This window comes from Hypomesus nipponensis, chromosome 17, assembly GCF_054491055.1.
Source record: "Hypomesus nipponensis isolate SF chromosome 17, ASM5449105v1, whole genome shotgun sequence".
Classification (NCBI taxonomy): Eukaryota; Metazoa; Chordata; class Actinopteri; order Osmeriformes; family Osmeridae; genus Hypomesus; species Hypomesus nipponensis.
The window spans coordinates 4,165,324-4,181,006 of NC_140377.1; the positions used below are offsets into that span (position 1 = coordinate 4,165,324).

Consider the following 15,683-nt stretch of genomic DNA (forward strand, 5'->3'; position numbering starts at 1 on the left):
AGCTCGACTCCCAGGCAGCCCGCGCCAGACCCCAGCATGTGAAGGATGATGGAGGCAACACGCGTGATATTAGTAAAAAAATGAAAAATCAAAGATTAATAAATACAACATTTTTGGCTGCGTAAAATGACCATTTGAAAGATAGCATCAGAAAGTGATCAAAATAGGCCAAGCAGAGAAACAAGGAGTTGATGGGAGGACTGGATCCAAATGACAAGAATACTTTCTCCACCCTTTTTGGTAATGAGATTGTGACACCATTTGGTACACTATAAACAGAGTGGAAATACATCTCGTGTTATGGCACCAATAAAACACTGTTGCAGTAAAGCATACATCACTAACGGAGTAAAGTCAATCAGCTTTCGAAACATCACATAAATAACAAAGCAACCATAAAGGAAATGACAAACATAAAATGTCGAGGCAAAGATGGTCAAGAGAATAGTGTGTGTGTGAGTGTGTGAGTGTGTGTGTGGGGGGGGGGGTTGGTTGTGGCGTGGGTTGTTAATGTTCAGTTTCGGATAAGGAATACAGATTTCTCCCGCAAGCTTGTGTGACTTTTGAAAGAGTTCTGAAATCCAACTTGTGTGTTCATTAGTCCGGGTGGCTTGTGCATGAGAGGGACTGTGTCTGTGGTGCTGCTGGGGCCCCCCACCCCCCCCTCCTCCCCTCACGGAGACGACAACACCACGACTGATCAAAGAGCCTCCGTCATCAAACTCAACATCAAACCACAGCAGCTAGGGCGCACCAAGGCTCCCGCTCTCTGCTGGAGAACACAGGAGCAGGAAACACACACACACACAGGATCACGCAACATCCCACCAACACGCGTGTGTGTGCGGAAGAACACGCGTGCACACACACACACTCAAGTCAGGCTGAGGCTCGGTTGCCCAGACCACGGGGCAGCCCGATCCAAGAGGATCCAGACCCCACATTCTAGAGCCCCTGGAAGAGAGCGCGAGGAACAGAAGGTGCTTGGGACAGAATGGAGGCGCTGACCGCAACGAGACTGCCTCTCGCCGAGGAGAGGATGAGGACCCGACTGGCAGGATGGCACATTTATGGGCAGGCCCCCAACCCCGAGGTGCTCCCCTGATTGATGGGAGAGTCTAGACTGCCCCCACTCCCTTCTCCTCAATCCTGATTTATTCTCCTTGTCTCTGTGACTTGGCACTGGAGCCGGTCACTTCGTCTCCTGCAGAAACTCCCCACGGGCACATTCCCCGTCATGCTGAGCCCCGCGAGGCGAGGGGGACGGAAACACACACACACACACCTACACCCCGCTACACTCACGGGCCGCACGGACACACACGGCTCTCATTCACACGCGCCAGGCGAGAGGGAGGGGAAGGTGTGGCTCCTATCGCCAGCACTCTAACAGATCCCTCACCCAACCCAGAGAGCTCAGCTGGGCTTGTGTCTGCTTGGTGGGGCGGGGGGGTGGTGAGCGTGTCTGTAACCATGCCAAGTGACTGGTCTGGGGACAATTGAGAGAGATGGAAATCAGGGACGCACTGACAGGCTCTTACACGATCCGACACAAAATGCGACAGCTGTGAACCTTCTACCACCTCGAGGTCGAGACGACACCTTTTCAAATGGCTTTGCTAAAAAAGTTTGGCAAAATGTTCTGTAATATTTGGTCACTTGGTTTAAAACATTACACGCACATTTACCTTCATCATTTCCCATTTGTAAGCGTTTGAGCTGGTTGTGGAAAAGTAAGAAACGGTGCCACCTGGTGGTCATTATCTGAACAACCACAAAAAGACAATTAGCCCAGATATTAATTGGTCACATGATTTCCTTTTATTAAACTTAACCAAAAAAAACACATATTACAAAATATCATTTTTTACAGTCACTTGACACTAGTTGAGATCATCTCCATTGCCCCTTCACAAATCAAAACAAAAACAAAACCATGGACCATTATTTCTGCATGTAACTTGTAAGTAAAAAAGAATCACACAAAAAGCTTTTGCTGCACAGTTGATCAGGGAGGAGGAGAGGTCTGGTCTGGGGGCCAGAGGGCCAGACGGCACAGCAGGCTTTCAGAGACCGTCAGGAGAAGCTCCACAGCCGTCCTGGCTGAGGGGACACGGACAGGTAGCCGTGTAGCTGGGAAAGAGTGACTTGACAGGGTTGGTGAGGTCGAAGAGAGAGCATGGAGCTATCAGAGAGAGAGAGAGACAGAGAGAGAGACAGAGAGAGACAGAGAGAGAGACAGAGAGAGACGTGTCCTTAACTGTAGTGGCTCTGCAGTGTGAGTAATGAGGGGGAGCATGAAGGCTACAGGCACATAAAGCTGTTACTACAGAGTCGGTGTGTGCTGTCAGTGGACCTGTCCATCTCTGCAGGTTAAACGCCATGAAGCAGTGCTATATGAAGGTGTGACGGACCAACGAGGGAGACAAAGGACCATCTTCAGCACCTTTGTCTCGAGATAAGGACAAATGAAAAGGGCAATTGTATATTTCTGTTATCTTCTGTCTTCTCTGCATGAGCCTTCTAGAACAGAGGTAAACAAACAAAACAAAGAAAGCACTTATCTGGGGGGGGGGGGGGGGCAAAGGTCATTCAGGGGTCTCTAAGGTCACAGAGGAGGCAAAGTTGAAGATTGGGAGCTCTCCCCAGTGTTTAGGACTGTACCTGCACATTTCCTGATGAGGATCCAAGCCTACCTCCATTCACCAGCGCACGCACACCAGCTGTGTAAACCTGGCTGGTCACAAACACTACCCACACCAGCCTACCTGCAGGTCGACCCTGACGTCACCAGCCTACCCTGCAGGTCGACCCTGACGTCACCAGCCTACCCTGCAGGTCGACCCTGACGTCACCAGCCTACCCTGCAGGTCGACCCTGACGTCACCAGCCTACCCTGCAGGTCGACCCTGACGTCACCAGACCAGCCTACCCTGCAGGTCGACCCTGACGTCACCAGCCTACCCTGCAGGTCGACCCGGACGTCACCAGACTCCAAAACACCCACGCTCACAGCCTCGTCAGTAGTGGGCGCGGCAGTAAACACTTGACAATCATTAGATATACTCGAAAGAAAAACGAAAAACAAAAAGAATTGATCGACAGCGAAATCACATTCCATGTGTGGGAGCTGGACCAAGGATCAGCCAGCACTATGAGGAAGGAGGAAGGGAGGAAGGAAGGAAGGCAAGGTCGGCGATGCGAGTCAGCACCACCACCAGTCCACAAACACCACCCAGATCTAGACTGCCTCCCGCGAGCTGCCGTCGGATCGTTCCGGCCGGCCCGGACTCCGCAAAGCAGTTGCTCCCACCTTGTGAGAGACCGAGTCCACATCCTCTTCATCACTGGTGTCCGTCGCTGCCCCGGGCCCCCTGCTACCCAGGCCCCGTGACCCAGGGACGCCACCGCGGTCAGCGACCAGCTCCATGGGCAAAGCGGAGGTCCTGGTCCTTGGGGAACTGTGCTGTGGCCGCAGGGGCGGCGCTGGCGGAGGCCAGTCCTGCAGGGGCCTCGTTACCAGGCGAGGGTTTAGGGGGCGTGTCTGCCCCCCAGGCGGGGGGCGGCTGTCCCCTGATGGGCGTGCCCACGGCAGGGGAAGGGTCCTTGCTGGGCTGGGGGGGGCCGCCAGCCTCGGGGTCCTGCTGGGAGATGAGCTGCAGCAGGGCTGCCGCTACGGCGGGGTTGAGGTCCTGGCCGGGCTGGGCCTCGGAGCCGGGGGGCTGGACGCCAGCTGGGGGGCGGGCCGGAGGGGGAGGTCCTGGGGGGGAGGGGGGGCGGCGTTCTGAAGACGGGGGAGGCTGGTTTGCCCCGACGGCTTTTCGCTTTGTCACAGCACCATCTAAGTAGAGTCACAGACAAGTGGGTTAGCTACAGTGTAACATACCAAACAGCAGTTTTATAACAGGGCAAATTATGCTGTAGGTAGACCTGAAATACCCTGTGGTACACACATAAGGAGGAGAAAGGAGGGTCCATACAAATGAATCTGAATTCAAAGTTTAATTGCACAGATCCCCCACTAGGGGGAGACCTGGGCACATCATACGACTTGCCTGATCCTGGAAGTTGACTTGACTAGAATAAAAACTGTTGAAAATATGGTCTTAGGTTTCGCCAACCAATAAGTGAGAAATCAGAAGTCTTTGTCACTAGTTAACCAACAGTGATCATGACTGTGATATACGCACAGCCCAAAGCTCATGGAGATCTGTGCTCGATGACCTCTATAGGAAGCTAACTCTCATGGAGGTAGTGAAGAACACTCACCAGAGAATGCCTCGCTATTTAAACCCTTCATCCCCTCACCATAGATTAGAAAATAACATGTCACACATGTAAATCTTATGTAGTTGTGGACCACCCACTTCCAAACTAACCCCCAAACCATGATGAACAGAGCACAGGGGGGTAACATATTCAGAGTAGCTATTGAGCTAGGGGCAGGCAGAGTTGTTATGTGAGGGAACCACACTAGAGACCACGTCAACACACTGCTCGACTATAAGTCAGTCTCCTGGTCATGGCTACCCAGCTACACTGTTGCCACGGCTGTTTCCACAGTAATTGTGTTGCAACCCTTCCAAAGCGAGCAGGGTGTCTCCAGAGAGAGAGGGCCTCAGTCACAACAGATAACAGACAAGTCACATGACCCACAGGGTAACTGAAAATAGACATCACCAACAACAAAAAAAAAAAAAAAAAAGACAAATGTGTGTTTTAAATGAAAGTTAAAAGAAACACATGCAGGTGAAGTCTAAGGTTCAAAACATTTATTTCCACTTGATAATTTATTAGACGTCATAAAAAGGCTGACATTACAGACCGTTTCTAAAGCAATGTTTCTGAGTGAAAAACAATCCACATAATGAGAAAAACAAGAGTGAGAATAAGAGAGGGGTGAAGAGACAGGAAGGGGGTCAGAGGTGAGGGTGAAGGGACAGGGAGGGGAGGGGTGAGGGTGAAGGGACAGGGAGGGGAGGGGTGAGGGTGAAGGGACAGGGAGGGGAGGGGTGAGGGTGAAGGGACAGGGAGGGGAGGGGTGAGGGTGAAGGGACAGGGAGGGGAGGGGTGAGGGTGAAGGGACAGGGAGGGGAGGGGTGAGGGTGAAGGGACAGGGAGGGGAGGGGTGAGGGTGAAGGGACAGGGAGGGGAGGGGTGAGGGTGAAGGGACAGGGAGGGGAGGGGTGAGGGTGAAGGGACAGGGAGGGGAGGGGTGAGGGTGAAGGGACAGGGAGGGGAGGGGTGAGGGTGAAGGGACAGGGAGGGGAGGGGTGAGGGTGAAGGGACAGGGAGGGGTGAGGGTGAAGGGACAGGGAGGGGACAGGGGTGAGGGTGAAGGGACAGGGAGGGGAGGGGTGAGGGTGAAGGGACAGGGAGGGGACAGGGGTGAGGGTGAAGGGACAGGGAGGGGACAGGGGTGAGGGTGAAGGGACAGGGAGGGGAGGGGTGAGGGTGAAGGGACAGGGAGGGGACAGGGGTGGGAGGGGTGAGGGTGAAGGGACAGGGAGGGGACAGGGGTGGGAGGGGTGAGGGTGAAGGGACAGGGAGGGGTGAGGGTGAAGGGACAGGGAGGGGACAGGGGTGGGAGGGGTGAGGGTGAAGGGACAGGGAGGGGAGGGGTGAGGGTGAAGGGACAGGGAGGGGAGGGGTGAGGGTGAAGGGACAGGGAGGGGACAGGGGTGAGGGTGAAGGGACAGGGAGGGGAGGGGTGAGGGTGAAGGGACAGGGAGGGGAGGGGTGAGGGTGAAGGGACAGGGAGGGGAGGGGTGAGGGTGAAGGGACAGGGAGGGGTGAGGGTGAAGGGACAGGGAGGGGACAGGGGTGAGGGTGAAGGGACAGGGAGGGGAGGGGTGAGGGTGAAGGGACAGGGAGGGGAGGGGTGAGGGTGAAGGGACAGGGAGGGGAGGGGTGAGGGTGAAGGGACAGGGAGGGGAGGGGTGAGGGTGAAGGGACAGGGAGGGGAGGGGTGAGGGTGAAGGGACAGGGAGGGGAGGGGTGAGGGTGAAGGGACAGGGAGGGGAGGGGTGAGGGTGAAGGGACAGGGAGGGGTGAGGGTGTAGGGACAGGGAGGGGAGGGGTGAGGGTGAAGGGACAGGGAGGGGAGGGGTGAGGGTGAAGGGACAGGGAGGGGACAGGGGTGAGGGTGAAGGGACAGGGAGGGGAGGGGTGAGGGTGAAGGGACAGGGAGGGGACAGGGGTGAGGGTGAAGGGACAGGGAGGGGAGGGGTGAGGGTGAAGGGACAGGGAGGGGAGGGGTGAGGGTGAAGGGACAGGGAGGGGACAGGGGTGGGAGGGGTGAGGGTGAAGGGACAGGGAGGGGAGGGGTGAGGGTGAAGGGACAGAGGTGGGAGGGGGGTGAGGGTGAAGGGACAGGGAGGGGACAGTGAGAACTTGGTGTTTCTGATAGCGTGATACTACACTAGATGACACCAGTCAGACCATGTCGATGTGGGCAGGGCCCAGTCCATGTCAGCAGGGTCACTCGGAGCCCCTCTGGGGGCCGCCTGGAGGTTCTTGTCAGCTGCGTGAGTGCGTGATACCAGATACAGTGTGTGTGAGGTGGTGAGAGGAGTCCGGAGGGGGAGAGATGGGTGACACAGATGTGGAGTTGGGACTGCCATGACGATAGAGGAAGTGTGGGGAGGGGGGGGGGGGGGGGGAGAAGAGGGGGGCAGAGATAGCAGAATCATTTGATTTGCCCATGAACTAAGTAGTCCAAATAACCAACTTTAATATTGTGAAGCACATTTAGAGCTTCTTTCGTTCCAATTTTGAATTTTGTTTCCTCGGATCTGGTCGAATAGTTTAAAAGTATTCTATAGCTTTCTTTTAGAGAGCGCGGTCTGCATGATCTGTAATCTTGACAGGAAACCAAGGAAGGGCCACAAACCTCTCTGGTCTCTGCCCCCCCCTAGCCTCCCTAGCCCCACCCACCAGTCCTGTGAGAGATCCACCCTGACCCTCTCTCTCTCTCTCTCTGCTCCGCCCCCTAAAGACTGTACCCAGACTTGCCCTTGCGATCAGCACTGGAGGCAGAGGGACCACGGGTCATCGCCTCTTCTGATTGGACACCATTGGTTTCATCCCCTTGCTCCGCCCCTTCAGCCTGTGGCTTGATTAACTGGCCCAGTAGGAGGGCCAGCAAGCTAGCCTGGTCTTCCTGGCTAAGGGGCGGGTCTCCAGGGGCTGGGGACAGCCCCCGGGGCTCGGGGGGGGGCTCTGGGGGCTGGGAGGCCGGCCTGGTTGGCCCCTGGTCCTCTGAGGCCCTCTGGTGGCGGGAGGCCTCGCTGGCTGGGGCCGGGGGCCGACTCGAGCCCTCCAGCTGCGGCTGGCTGGAGGAGCCCAAGAGCTGGGCCATCTGGGGCACGCTCAGGTCTGTCTGTCTCTGCAGCAGGTTCAGCAGCAGGGCTAGCTCTGTCTGGTTCAGCTGGTCTGCTGCAGCTCCCAGCCCTGCACGCACACGCACGCAAGCGCACGCATCACACAAACACACACAAGAAGAAAAAAAAAGTTACTGCGAGAAACACTCAACACGTCGCCAAACACCACGTCCCTCAAAACGACTCAACCTATGGTAACGACATGTTCGTCCGAACCTGCGAGTTCATTGGCTGAGATGGCAGCGGAGGGCGGGCGTCCGGGAGGTGGAGGCGGGGCTCCGGCGGGGCTGGCCTGGGGCCGGCTGTTCTCTCCGCCGGAGGCCCCCGTGGGGTCCTTCCGGGGCACTTTGGGCACAGGCACGTCCTCGGGCAGCCCACTCTGACGCTGGCGACGCCTCTTCTTACTCCACAGCTCGTGGCAGTCCTGCCAGTGAGGAAGACTGCACACACACACACACACACACACGTAGCATCAGAGAGGGGACCAGGGACACAGCAGGGTGTGTGTGTGTGTGTGTGTATTCCCAGACCCTGGCTGGACCGTGTAGGGCAGTGGTTCCCAACCCTGGGAGCAGGGAAACGTCTAAAACATGCAGGACAGGGGGGTCCCTGAGGACCAGGGTTGGGAACCACTGGTGCGGGGGACGGAGAGCAGCCACTCACTCGGGCGGGGGCATCTTGCTGGGCTCCACGTTGCACAGGAAGTCACTGCTGAGGGCCTGCTCGGAGGAGCATCGCCTGGCGGGGTCGAGGGTCAGCATGCGGTCCAGCAGGTCCAGAGCCTGAGCGGGCAGGCTGGAGGAGAGGAGAGAGCGACTCAGGACGCTACGAGCACATAGGGCCCCCCGGGGCCGGGTCCCCCGGGGGCCCAGAGGCGTGAGCGTGCGCGCGGCTAGCGTTCAGGGGCATACGTACAAGGCAAACTCCTCCCGCAGTCTTCGGCGGTACTGCTTCTTGGGTTTCATGGTGTTGAAGTAGGGCAGCTTGATGACGTCGGGCCAGGCGGCTGGGCAGGGGCTCCCACACAGACGGCTGGTGGGGGGGGGGGGGACATGGGGCAAGAGAGGGACAGGGTCAGGAGGGAGGCACACTGGGTGAGTTTCAGAGGTCGGAGGCGTGCGTCTCTCTGACGCGTCCAGCAGGGGGCGGCAGCTCACCTGATCAGCTCCAGCTGCAGGAGCTCCTGGTTGGCCTGGAAGATGGGCTTCTTGGTGAAGAGTTCTCCCAGAATACACCTGGGGCACAGGCAGCAGGGAATCACAGTTAGGCGCCGGCCGAGCTAGCGTTACAGCGACATGTTGCAAACAGACTGTGATAGTGTTTTATTTATTTTTCTCTTGAAGTTTACCTAGAAGGTGTCTATGAAACAGCAGCATTTGTCTGTGTGTATCTGTGTGTGTGTACTGACCCACAACTCCAGACATCGATGGCTGGAGAGTACCTCTCTTCTCCCAGGAGCAGCTCGGGGGGGCGGTACCACAGAGTGATGACTTTATTAGTGTATGGCCGACTGCAGGCAAGAGGAAAGGACAGTGAGGGTCTTCCCTCAGGTTCCACACCACACGTCACCTCCCCAGCACACGTCACCTCCCACCACACGTCACCTCCCCAGCACACGTCACCGACCACCACACGTCACCTCCCCACCACACGTCACCTCCCCAGCACACGTCACCTCCCACCACACGTCACCTCCCCAGCACACGTCACCTCCCCAGCACACGTCACCTCCCCACCACACGTCACCTCCCCAGCACACGTCACCTCCCCAGCACACGTCACCTCCCCAGCACACGTCACCTCCCAGCACACGTCACCTCCCACCACACGTCACTTCCCCACCACACGTCACCTCCCCACCACACGTCACCTCCCCACCACACGTCACCTCCCCACCACACGTCACCTCCCCACCACACGTCACCTCTCCAGCACACGTCACCTCCCCACCACACGTCACCTCCCCACCACACGTCACCTCCCCAGCACACGTCACCTCCCCACCACACGTCACCTCCCCAGCACACGTCACCTCCCCACCACACGTCACCTCCCCACCACACGTCACCTCCCCACCACACGTCACCTCCCCACCACACGTCACCTCCCCAGCACACGTCACCTCCCCAGCACACGTCACCTCCCCACCACACGTCACCTCCCCACCACACATCACCTCCCCAGCACACGTCACCTCCCCACCACACGTCACCTCCCCACCACACGTCACCTCCCCACCACACGTCACCTCCCCACCACACGTCACCTCCCCACCACACGTCACCTCCCCACCACACGTCACCTCCCCAGCACACGTCACCTCCCCACCACACGTCACCTCCCCACCACACGTCACCTCCCCAGCACACGTCACCTCCCCACCACACGTCACCTCCCCAGCACACGTCACCTCCCCACCACACGTCACCTCCCCACCACACGTCACCTCCCCACCACACGTCACCTCCCCAGCACACGTCACCTCCCCAGCACACGTCACCTCCCCACCACACGTCACCTCCCCACCACACGTCACCTCCCCACCACACATCACCTCCCCAGCACACGTCACCTCCCCACCACACGTCACCTCCCCACCACACGTCACCTCCCCACCACACGTCACCTCCCCACCACACGTCACCTCCCCACCACACGTCACCTCCCCACCACACGTCACCTCCCCAGCGGCAGGGCCAGGGACCACGTCGGTGCTGAGGCACCATGAGGCACCATTCCAAATGCACCGGGACTGTTTAGGAAACGTGAAAGCTCATACAAACGCCACAGAACACGACGGTTTTGTCTCACCTTTCCTCGGAGTTGTAGAGGCGGGCCAAACCAAAGTCAGCTAGTTTGATCTGACCGCTGCACGGGTTTAGAGAGAGACGACGAGAGGTTAGAACACAGAACCTCACATCGACGAGAGGAACAGCGACGGACAGCGATTGAGGGAACTCCCCCCCGCCCCCCCCGGCCTGGAGTGAGGTTACCTGTTGTTGAGCAGGATGTTGGAGCACTTGATGTCTCTGTGCAGGAAGTTCTTCTTGTGGCAGTAGTCCAGGCCCTCCATGAGCTGGCGCATGAAGCTGCGCACGTGCTCCTGGGAGAATTGCACCAGGCCCGACTCCAACAGGCCCATCAGGTCATGGTCCATGTACTCAAACACCAGGTAGAACGCCCCTGGAGGAGGGGGGGGGGGGTGAGTCAGGGAACACACAGACAGGAACACGCGCACACACACAAGCTAACAAGAGGGAGGGCCCCCATTCCTCCAACCGACCTTTGTCCTTTTTGAAGTCGAGGGCGTCCTGCTTGTCGGTGACGATCTCCTTCATGTTGACCACGCTGCGGTGGTTGAGCTGCCGCAGGATCTTGATCTCCCGGATGGCCGTGATGGGGAAGCCCTCCTTCTCATTGTCCAAGCGGACCTTCTTCAGAGCCACCAGCTCGCCTGGCCCGGGGGGGGGCAGAGAGAGAGTGTCAGGCACAACCCACAACCCAAACACACCAGCCTGTTTCTTGGGCGTGGTCGTGGCCCTCACCAGTGTCTTTGTCCTTAGCCTTGTACACCTGGCCGTAGGTGCCCTCCCCGATGATGCCGATGATGTCGAACTTGTCCACGCAGCGCTTGCCCCAGTCGCTCTGGGTCTGTTTCCTCTCGCCGTAGCGCGGGCAGCAGAACCTGGAGAGGGGGGCACAGATAAGCCTAGGTGAGGGAGACACACAAGAGGTCAGGAGGGGTCAAGCAAACACGGGAATGTGGCAGGAGGCTGAGGCGGCAGGAACTCACTTTGGTCTCTTCTTCAGGGTGGTCTGGGGGGTGGCGGAGGCTCGCTGGACGGGGGACTGAGGGGGCGAGGGGTCTCCCCCCGAAAGCATGGGGGGGAGAGGCAGGTCGATGAGAGAGGGCCGCCCCCGGGCCTCCTTCTCCTTCCGGGACGACCTCTGAGGAGGGGTGGACTTCTTTGGACTGACGGGGGGGAGAGGTCGAGAGGGCAGAATTGTTCGTGAACAACAAAAGATTAACACCTTCAGCCAGTAGCGTTTCAGTTGCTGTTTTCCATTTTGTGTTTCTAAAATGTGCATATCGAAGACCCCTGGGTTTTCGACTGTGGGTACACAGCTACAGGCGTGCAGAAACCTGAGTTTGGAGAGGTTGTTATGTTGATGACGACTGGTTTACTAGGCAACAAGTGGTGCTTCAGGATGAGCTGTGACATGTGCGTGTGTGTGTGTGTGTGTGTGTGAAGAGCCTGCGTGTGAGTTGTCCAAGAGCCTTACCTGTCCTGAAAGTCTCCCAGCAGCATGGGGGGCAGAGGTAGGGGCGGCAGGGTGGAGGTCTTGTGGAGGGGCGTGGGGCGCGCTGGGCTGCGTGTGGGGACAGGGGCTGGAGATTTGGGCTGGGAGGCGTGGGAGGAGAGGGCTGTGGGGGGGAGAAGGTTGGCCTCGGGGGCAGGGGCGGCCGGCGCGGGGGGAGGGGGATGTGTGGCAGCCTGGCTGGGTGGCAGGGGGGGCGCGGGGGAGGAGAAGGAGGAGGGAGGAGCGGCGCCCGGCTCTTCACTAACAGCAGCGTCCTGGAGCACAGGCGGCGTGGGGGCGGGCTGGGAGTCCGCGGCCGCGTCCCTCTCCGGAGGGCTGGCCTCGGCCTTGGGGGCCCGAGAGGAGGGGCCTGTGCTCCTGCTCGGATGGGGAGGGGAGGGGCCTTTGGCGGCAGCCACCGCGGCCTGGCGCTCCTTCTTCCGGCGGCTGAGCTCCGCCCCCAAGCTGGAGTTGAGAGGCAGGCGGGAGGCCGGGGGGGAGGGGCTGGCGGGCCGGCTGCTGTGCAGGCCCCCCCCGCCCCCCGCGGACGAGTGCTTGTTGCCGCGGGAGCGGGAGGACGAGCGACGGGAGGAGAACGGCAGAGGGGAGCGGCTCCTGGAGCGAGCTGAACGCCTGTGGGGGGGGAGACGGGTCGCAGGTTAGCTGGCGTGGTCCGGCGCGGCGCACACGAGACACGGCGTGAGGACAGAGCCGTGACCGCCTTCCTGTCATGTGACGACGCTCACAGGAATGACTGCTGCGTATGCCGTTTTTCCTCGATGAGCTTTAGGATTCTGCTACTGCACTTTACAACTGTGGTACACAGCCACATTTACACTATGGCAAACGGATAACTATTACACTTCTGAAGTGCTAGCCTTTCCATGTATAGTTGAGAAACAGTAAGACCCTAGCAGTTCAACATACTACCTAGACCATCAGCATTACTACTTAACAAGCACAAACCTAGAGGCCTTTGTTTGATCTTCAAGCCCCCCCTCTTTGCTCAAGGTCTACCATGCTGCAACACAAACTCAAAATGGCTGATTGTGGACACTGCTCTGCCACCAGGTCATTCCTTCTGGTTCACTGGCTCCCTGTTTGATCCCAAACACCTGAGGATTTTCTCAGGTTGAGAGTCCACTAGCCCTGACTGCCGTGTGCCTTTTGAAGATCTGGTTTAAAGATACAAATGTTTTTGGTGCTTTAGAAAAAAAATACTGTACTGAAGATAAACATCTTTATTCCACGCTTACGTCCAGCTTTAGGCTACACTGGCAAATTGTCACAATCCTCATTTATTTTTTGATACGTAGCTTGCCAAAAAAGGAAAAAGCACCAACGTAATTGGTATTTTTAGAGGGGGGGGGGGGGGTCAGAAAGTAAGAGAGGAAAAAACTTGGGTGAGGAAAAAAATGTATCTAGATCAAAAGAGAGGTGGTGCATGTTTTTTTCAGCACATACAGTGGGGCTTACTGGTAACCACACCTCAATACTGTTTAGCAAAACATGCTCATCTTTCTATCCTATCAACTTACAGCGCAGACTACACATTATTTCACCAACCTCGTATCACTAGCATGAAGGTCACTTCACAACAAGGCCATTTGGCAGTCCAGGAGGATTTTCCATTGAGCAAAAAAAGAATGTGAATGACATACAGTGTCTAACTAGCTCGCCAGTCTAACGCGCGTGGCTTAGCTCTCACGACCAGGAGTTCACTCACCGGGACATGGGGCTGGTGCTGGACGAGCGGCGGTTGTCGTACGGGCTGAGGGACCGTCTCCTGGAGTAAGGGCTGCTGTCCCTCTCGTAGCTGGACGACCTCTGCCTGCTCCTCCGAGGCATGTCCCTGTAGGGGCTGGGGCTCTGCTGGGCCGGCCGGCGTCTGTGGTGGTAGCTGTCATCACCCTCCTGGCCATAGCGGCTGCTCAGGGGGCTTTCACTGGCAGCTCCTCTCCTGGGACTGGGAGACTGAGCGGAGGCGGTTCCCTTCCTGCGAGGGCTGCCCCGGCTCGAGGCCTTGCCCTTGGGGCTGGACTTGTGGCCCTTGGAGGACTTGCGGTGGTTCTTCTCTAGCCGGTCCTTCAGGGAGGAGCCGCGGCTGGCCTCCCCCCTCTCCTCTCGCCTCTGCTGCTTGTCTTTGCGGGATTTCCCTGAGCGGCCTCTCTCCTTGCTGCGGGAGGAGGAGGAGGAGGAAGTCGAGCTTCCCACGCTGGCTGCAGGTTGTACGTGGGTGGCTGGGGGCAACTCCCCACGCTTTGGCCCAGGGTCGGCTTCTAGTTGACCCTGGCGCCGGGACCCTGAGGCTACGGATGCAACAGAGGCCACCTTTTCCTTGTTCTTCCCAGAGCTCCCTTTGTCGCGGTCCTTACTATTTTTCTTCTTGTAATTTCGCGGCCCATCCCCAGGCTCTCTAACTTTACTTGGGTCCTTTGACTTTTTGCGGGAGTGCCGATGCTTTCTACTATCTCTTCCACTAACGGCCCCGCCCCCATCGCCCTTGGCGTACTCTATGGTAGGATCTAATCGCTCTCCTGCACCTCGTTCAGAAAGCTTTGCAGAGGGGGGGTCCGAAAACGTATCCGAATCGGAACTGATATCATCATATTCTACCAATGGCTTCACGACGTTGACAGTAGGAGGCGACGTCGAGCTAAGGGTAGAAACTACAAGGCCTTGAGCCACCGAAGATTCGCGACCATGTTTGGCTGATTTATGTCGTTTACGCCTCGAAGATGAAGATGACATTGACGATTTCGACTGAAGTTTACCGTCCTTGCTCGTCATGTTTTCCGTAGAGGTATGAAGCGGGATCTGGGACTGGTGTAGCCCGCTGTTGCCGCTAGTTGTTTGAGGCTGCAGGGCTGTGTTAGTGCTTGATTCCGGCTTCCTCTTGGTCCCATGGTGTCGATCCGACCCAGGCATTCCTCACGTCAGCGGCGGTCCCTCTCCTGAACGTGGGCCTCTGTAGCCGAAAAAATACATTAACAAGAGAGTGGTGCTCCAAAAATCCGGTAAAAGGATGCCAAGTGTTCTAAGCAAGCAGAAAACACATGCAACATAAACATTACAGGCCGCTCACGTTTAGTCCTTTTGCATTATCCAAGTGCATTCCAATCAGGTCGCCAGCATGGTGTGTCAAAGCAGAAAAATACCGAAGTAGGTAGCCAGTGCCAAAAACGCATGAGCATGTAGCTGGCTAGTTGGGGTAAGTGGCTGAAAAAGGCCCAAACAATAAATCGGAGCCGTGTGCTCTCGTCTCCGTTTCTATTTAGCTAGCCAGCTAACTTAGCTAGCCAGCTATTGCTGCTCAGCTAGCATGCTGTTTCGTAAGGAAAAAAACAAAGGAAAAAAGAAGTCCCTTTTGTTTAAGATGCCCTTGTCCGGTGCCAAACTTAGTAAAGGTGTTACTGTTCCATAGATTTACGGCTCTAGAGTTCGGAAACAAGTAGAGGCCGTCATTAAAAGGCGATGTTGTTTCACGAACAAAATGAAAACTTGACCCGGTTGGTGCTGTTTACATGTTCCCTTTAATATATTTTTTTCTATTATAAATTCTATATTGATCTGAAATTATAGTATATTCGTGTGCAGTAGATGTTCCAGTTTATTATCAATGGCTCTGGGAATCAACCAGGCCTATCTTTAGGGCGATGATAGTGGATTTAGTAACATCCACAGCCCTGTCAGAAGAAGACAACCGCCATTGTGGCTCCTATGGTGGCTAGCAAATTCTGCAACTGCACGATTTCATTCCAACCGGAACTTTCGAATGCTGTCAGTCTTCGCAGTATCCAAGAAAGAGCCAATCCGAAGAGACTCCCGCCTTTCGTTTTTGGTTCTTCGCTGCAGTATTCTGCCGGTAGAGGGCTCCCAATTATTGCTTTCTTGGGTTCCTAAGAAACCCAAATTCGCCAAGTCAGGGAGTTATTTGTCTATTGCGATATGTATATAAAAATAACTTGTACAATAAATAGGAAATTCCTCGATTTCAAC

The 15,683-nt window shown here is 56.8% G+C and overlaps 1 protein-coding gene across 2 annotated transcripts; it reads right to left on the minus strand.

The window, feature by feature from the left end:
- Positions 1–1,798: 1,798 nt before the first annotated feature.
- On the minus strand, positions 1,799–15,452 carry cdk12 (cyclin dependent kinase 12). Of its 2 annotated transcripts, none has more exons than XM_084677271.1 (15): positions 14,770–15,452; positions 13,411–14,652; positions 11,667–12,317; positions 11,176–11,355; positions 10,928–11,067; positions 10,666–10,836; positions 10,376–10,565; positions 10,194–10,250; positions 8,791–8,892; positions 8,540–8,617; positions 8,298–8,414; positions 8,046–8,177; positions 7,599–7,822; positions 7,015–7,452; positions 1,799–3,841 (listed from the first exon to the last, which is right to left on the minus strand). In XM_084677271.1, the coding sequence occupies exons 2-15, from the start codon at positions 14,610–14,612 to the stop codon at positions 3,414–3,416; spliced, it is 4,110 nt and encodes a 1,369-aa protein (XP_084533397.1). In that variant the 5' UTR covers positions 14,613–14,652; positions 14,770–15,452; the 3' UTR covers positions 1,799–3,413. The 2 variants fall into 2 exon arrangements, with proteins under 2 accessions (XP_084533397.1, XP_084533396.1); XM_084677270.1 differs by having other exon boundaries at positions 10,928–11,091.
- Positions 15,453–15,683: the final 231 nt, after the last annotated feature.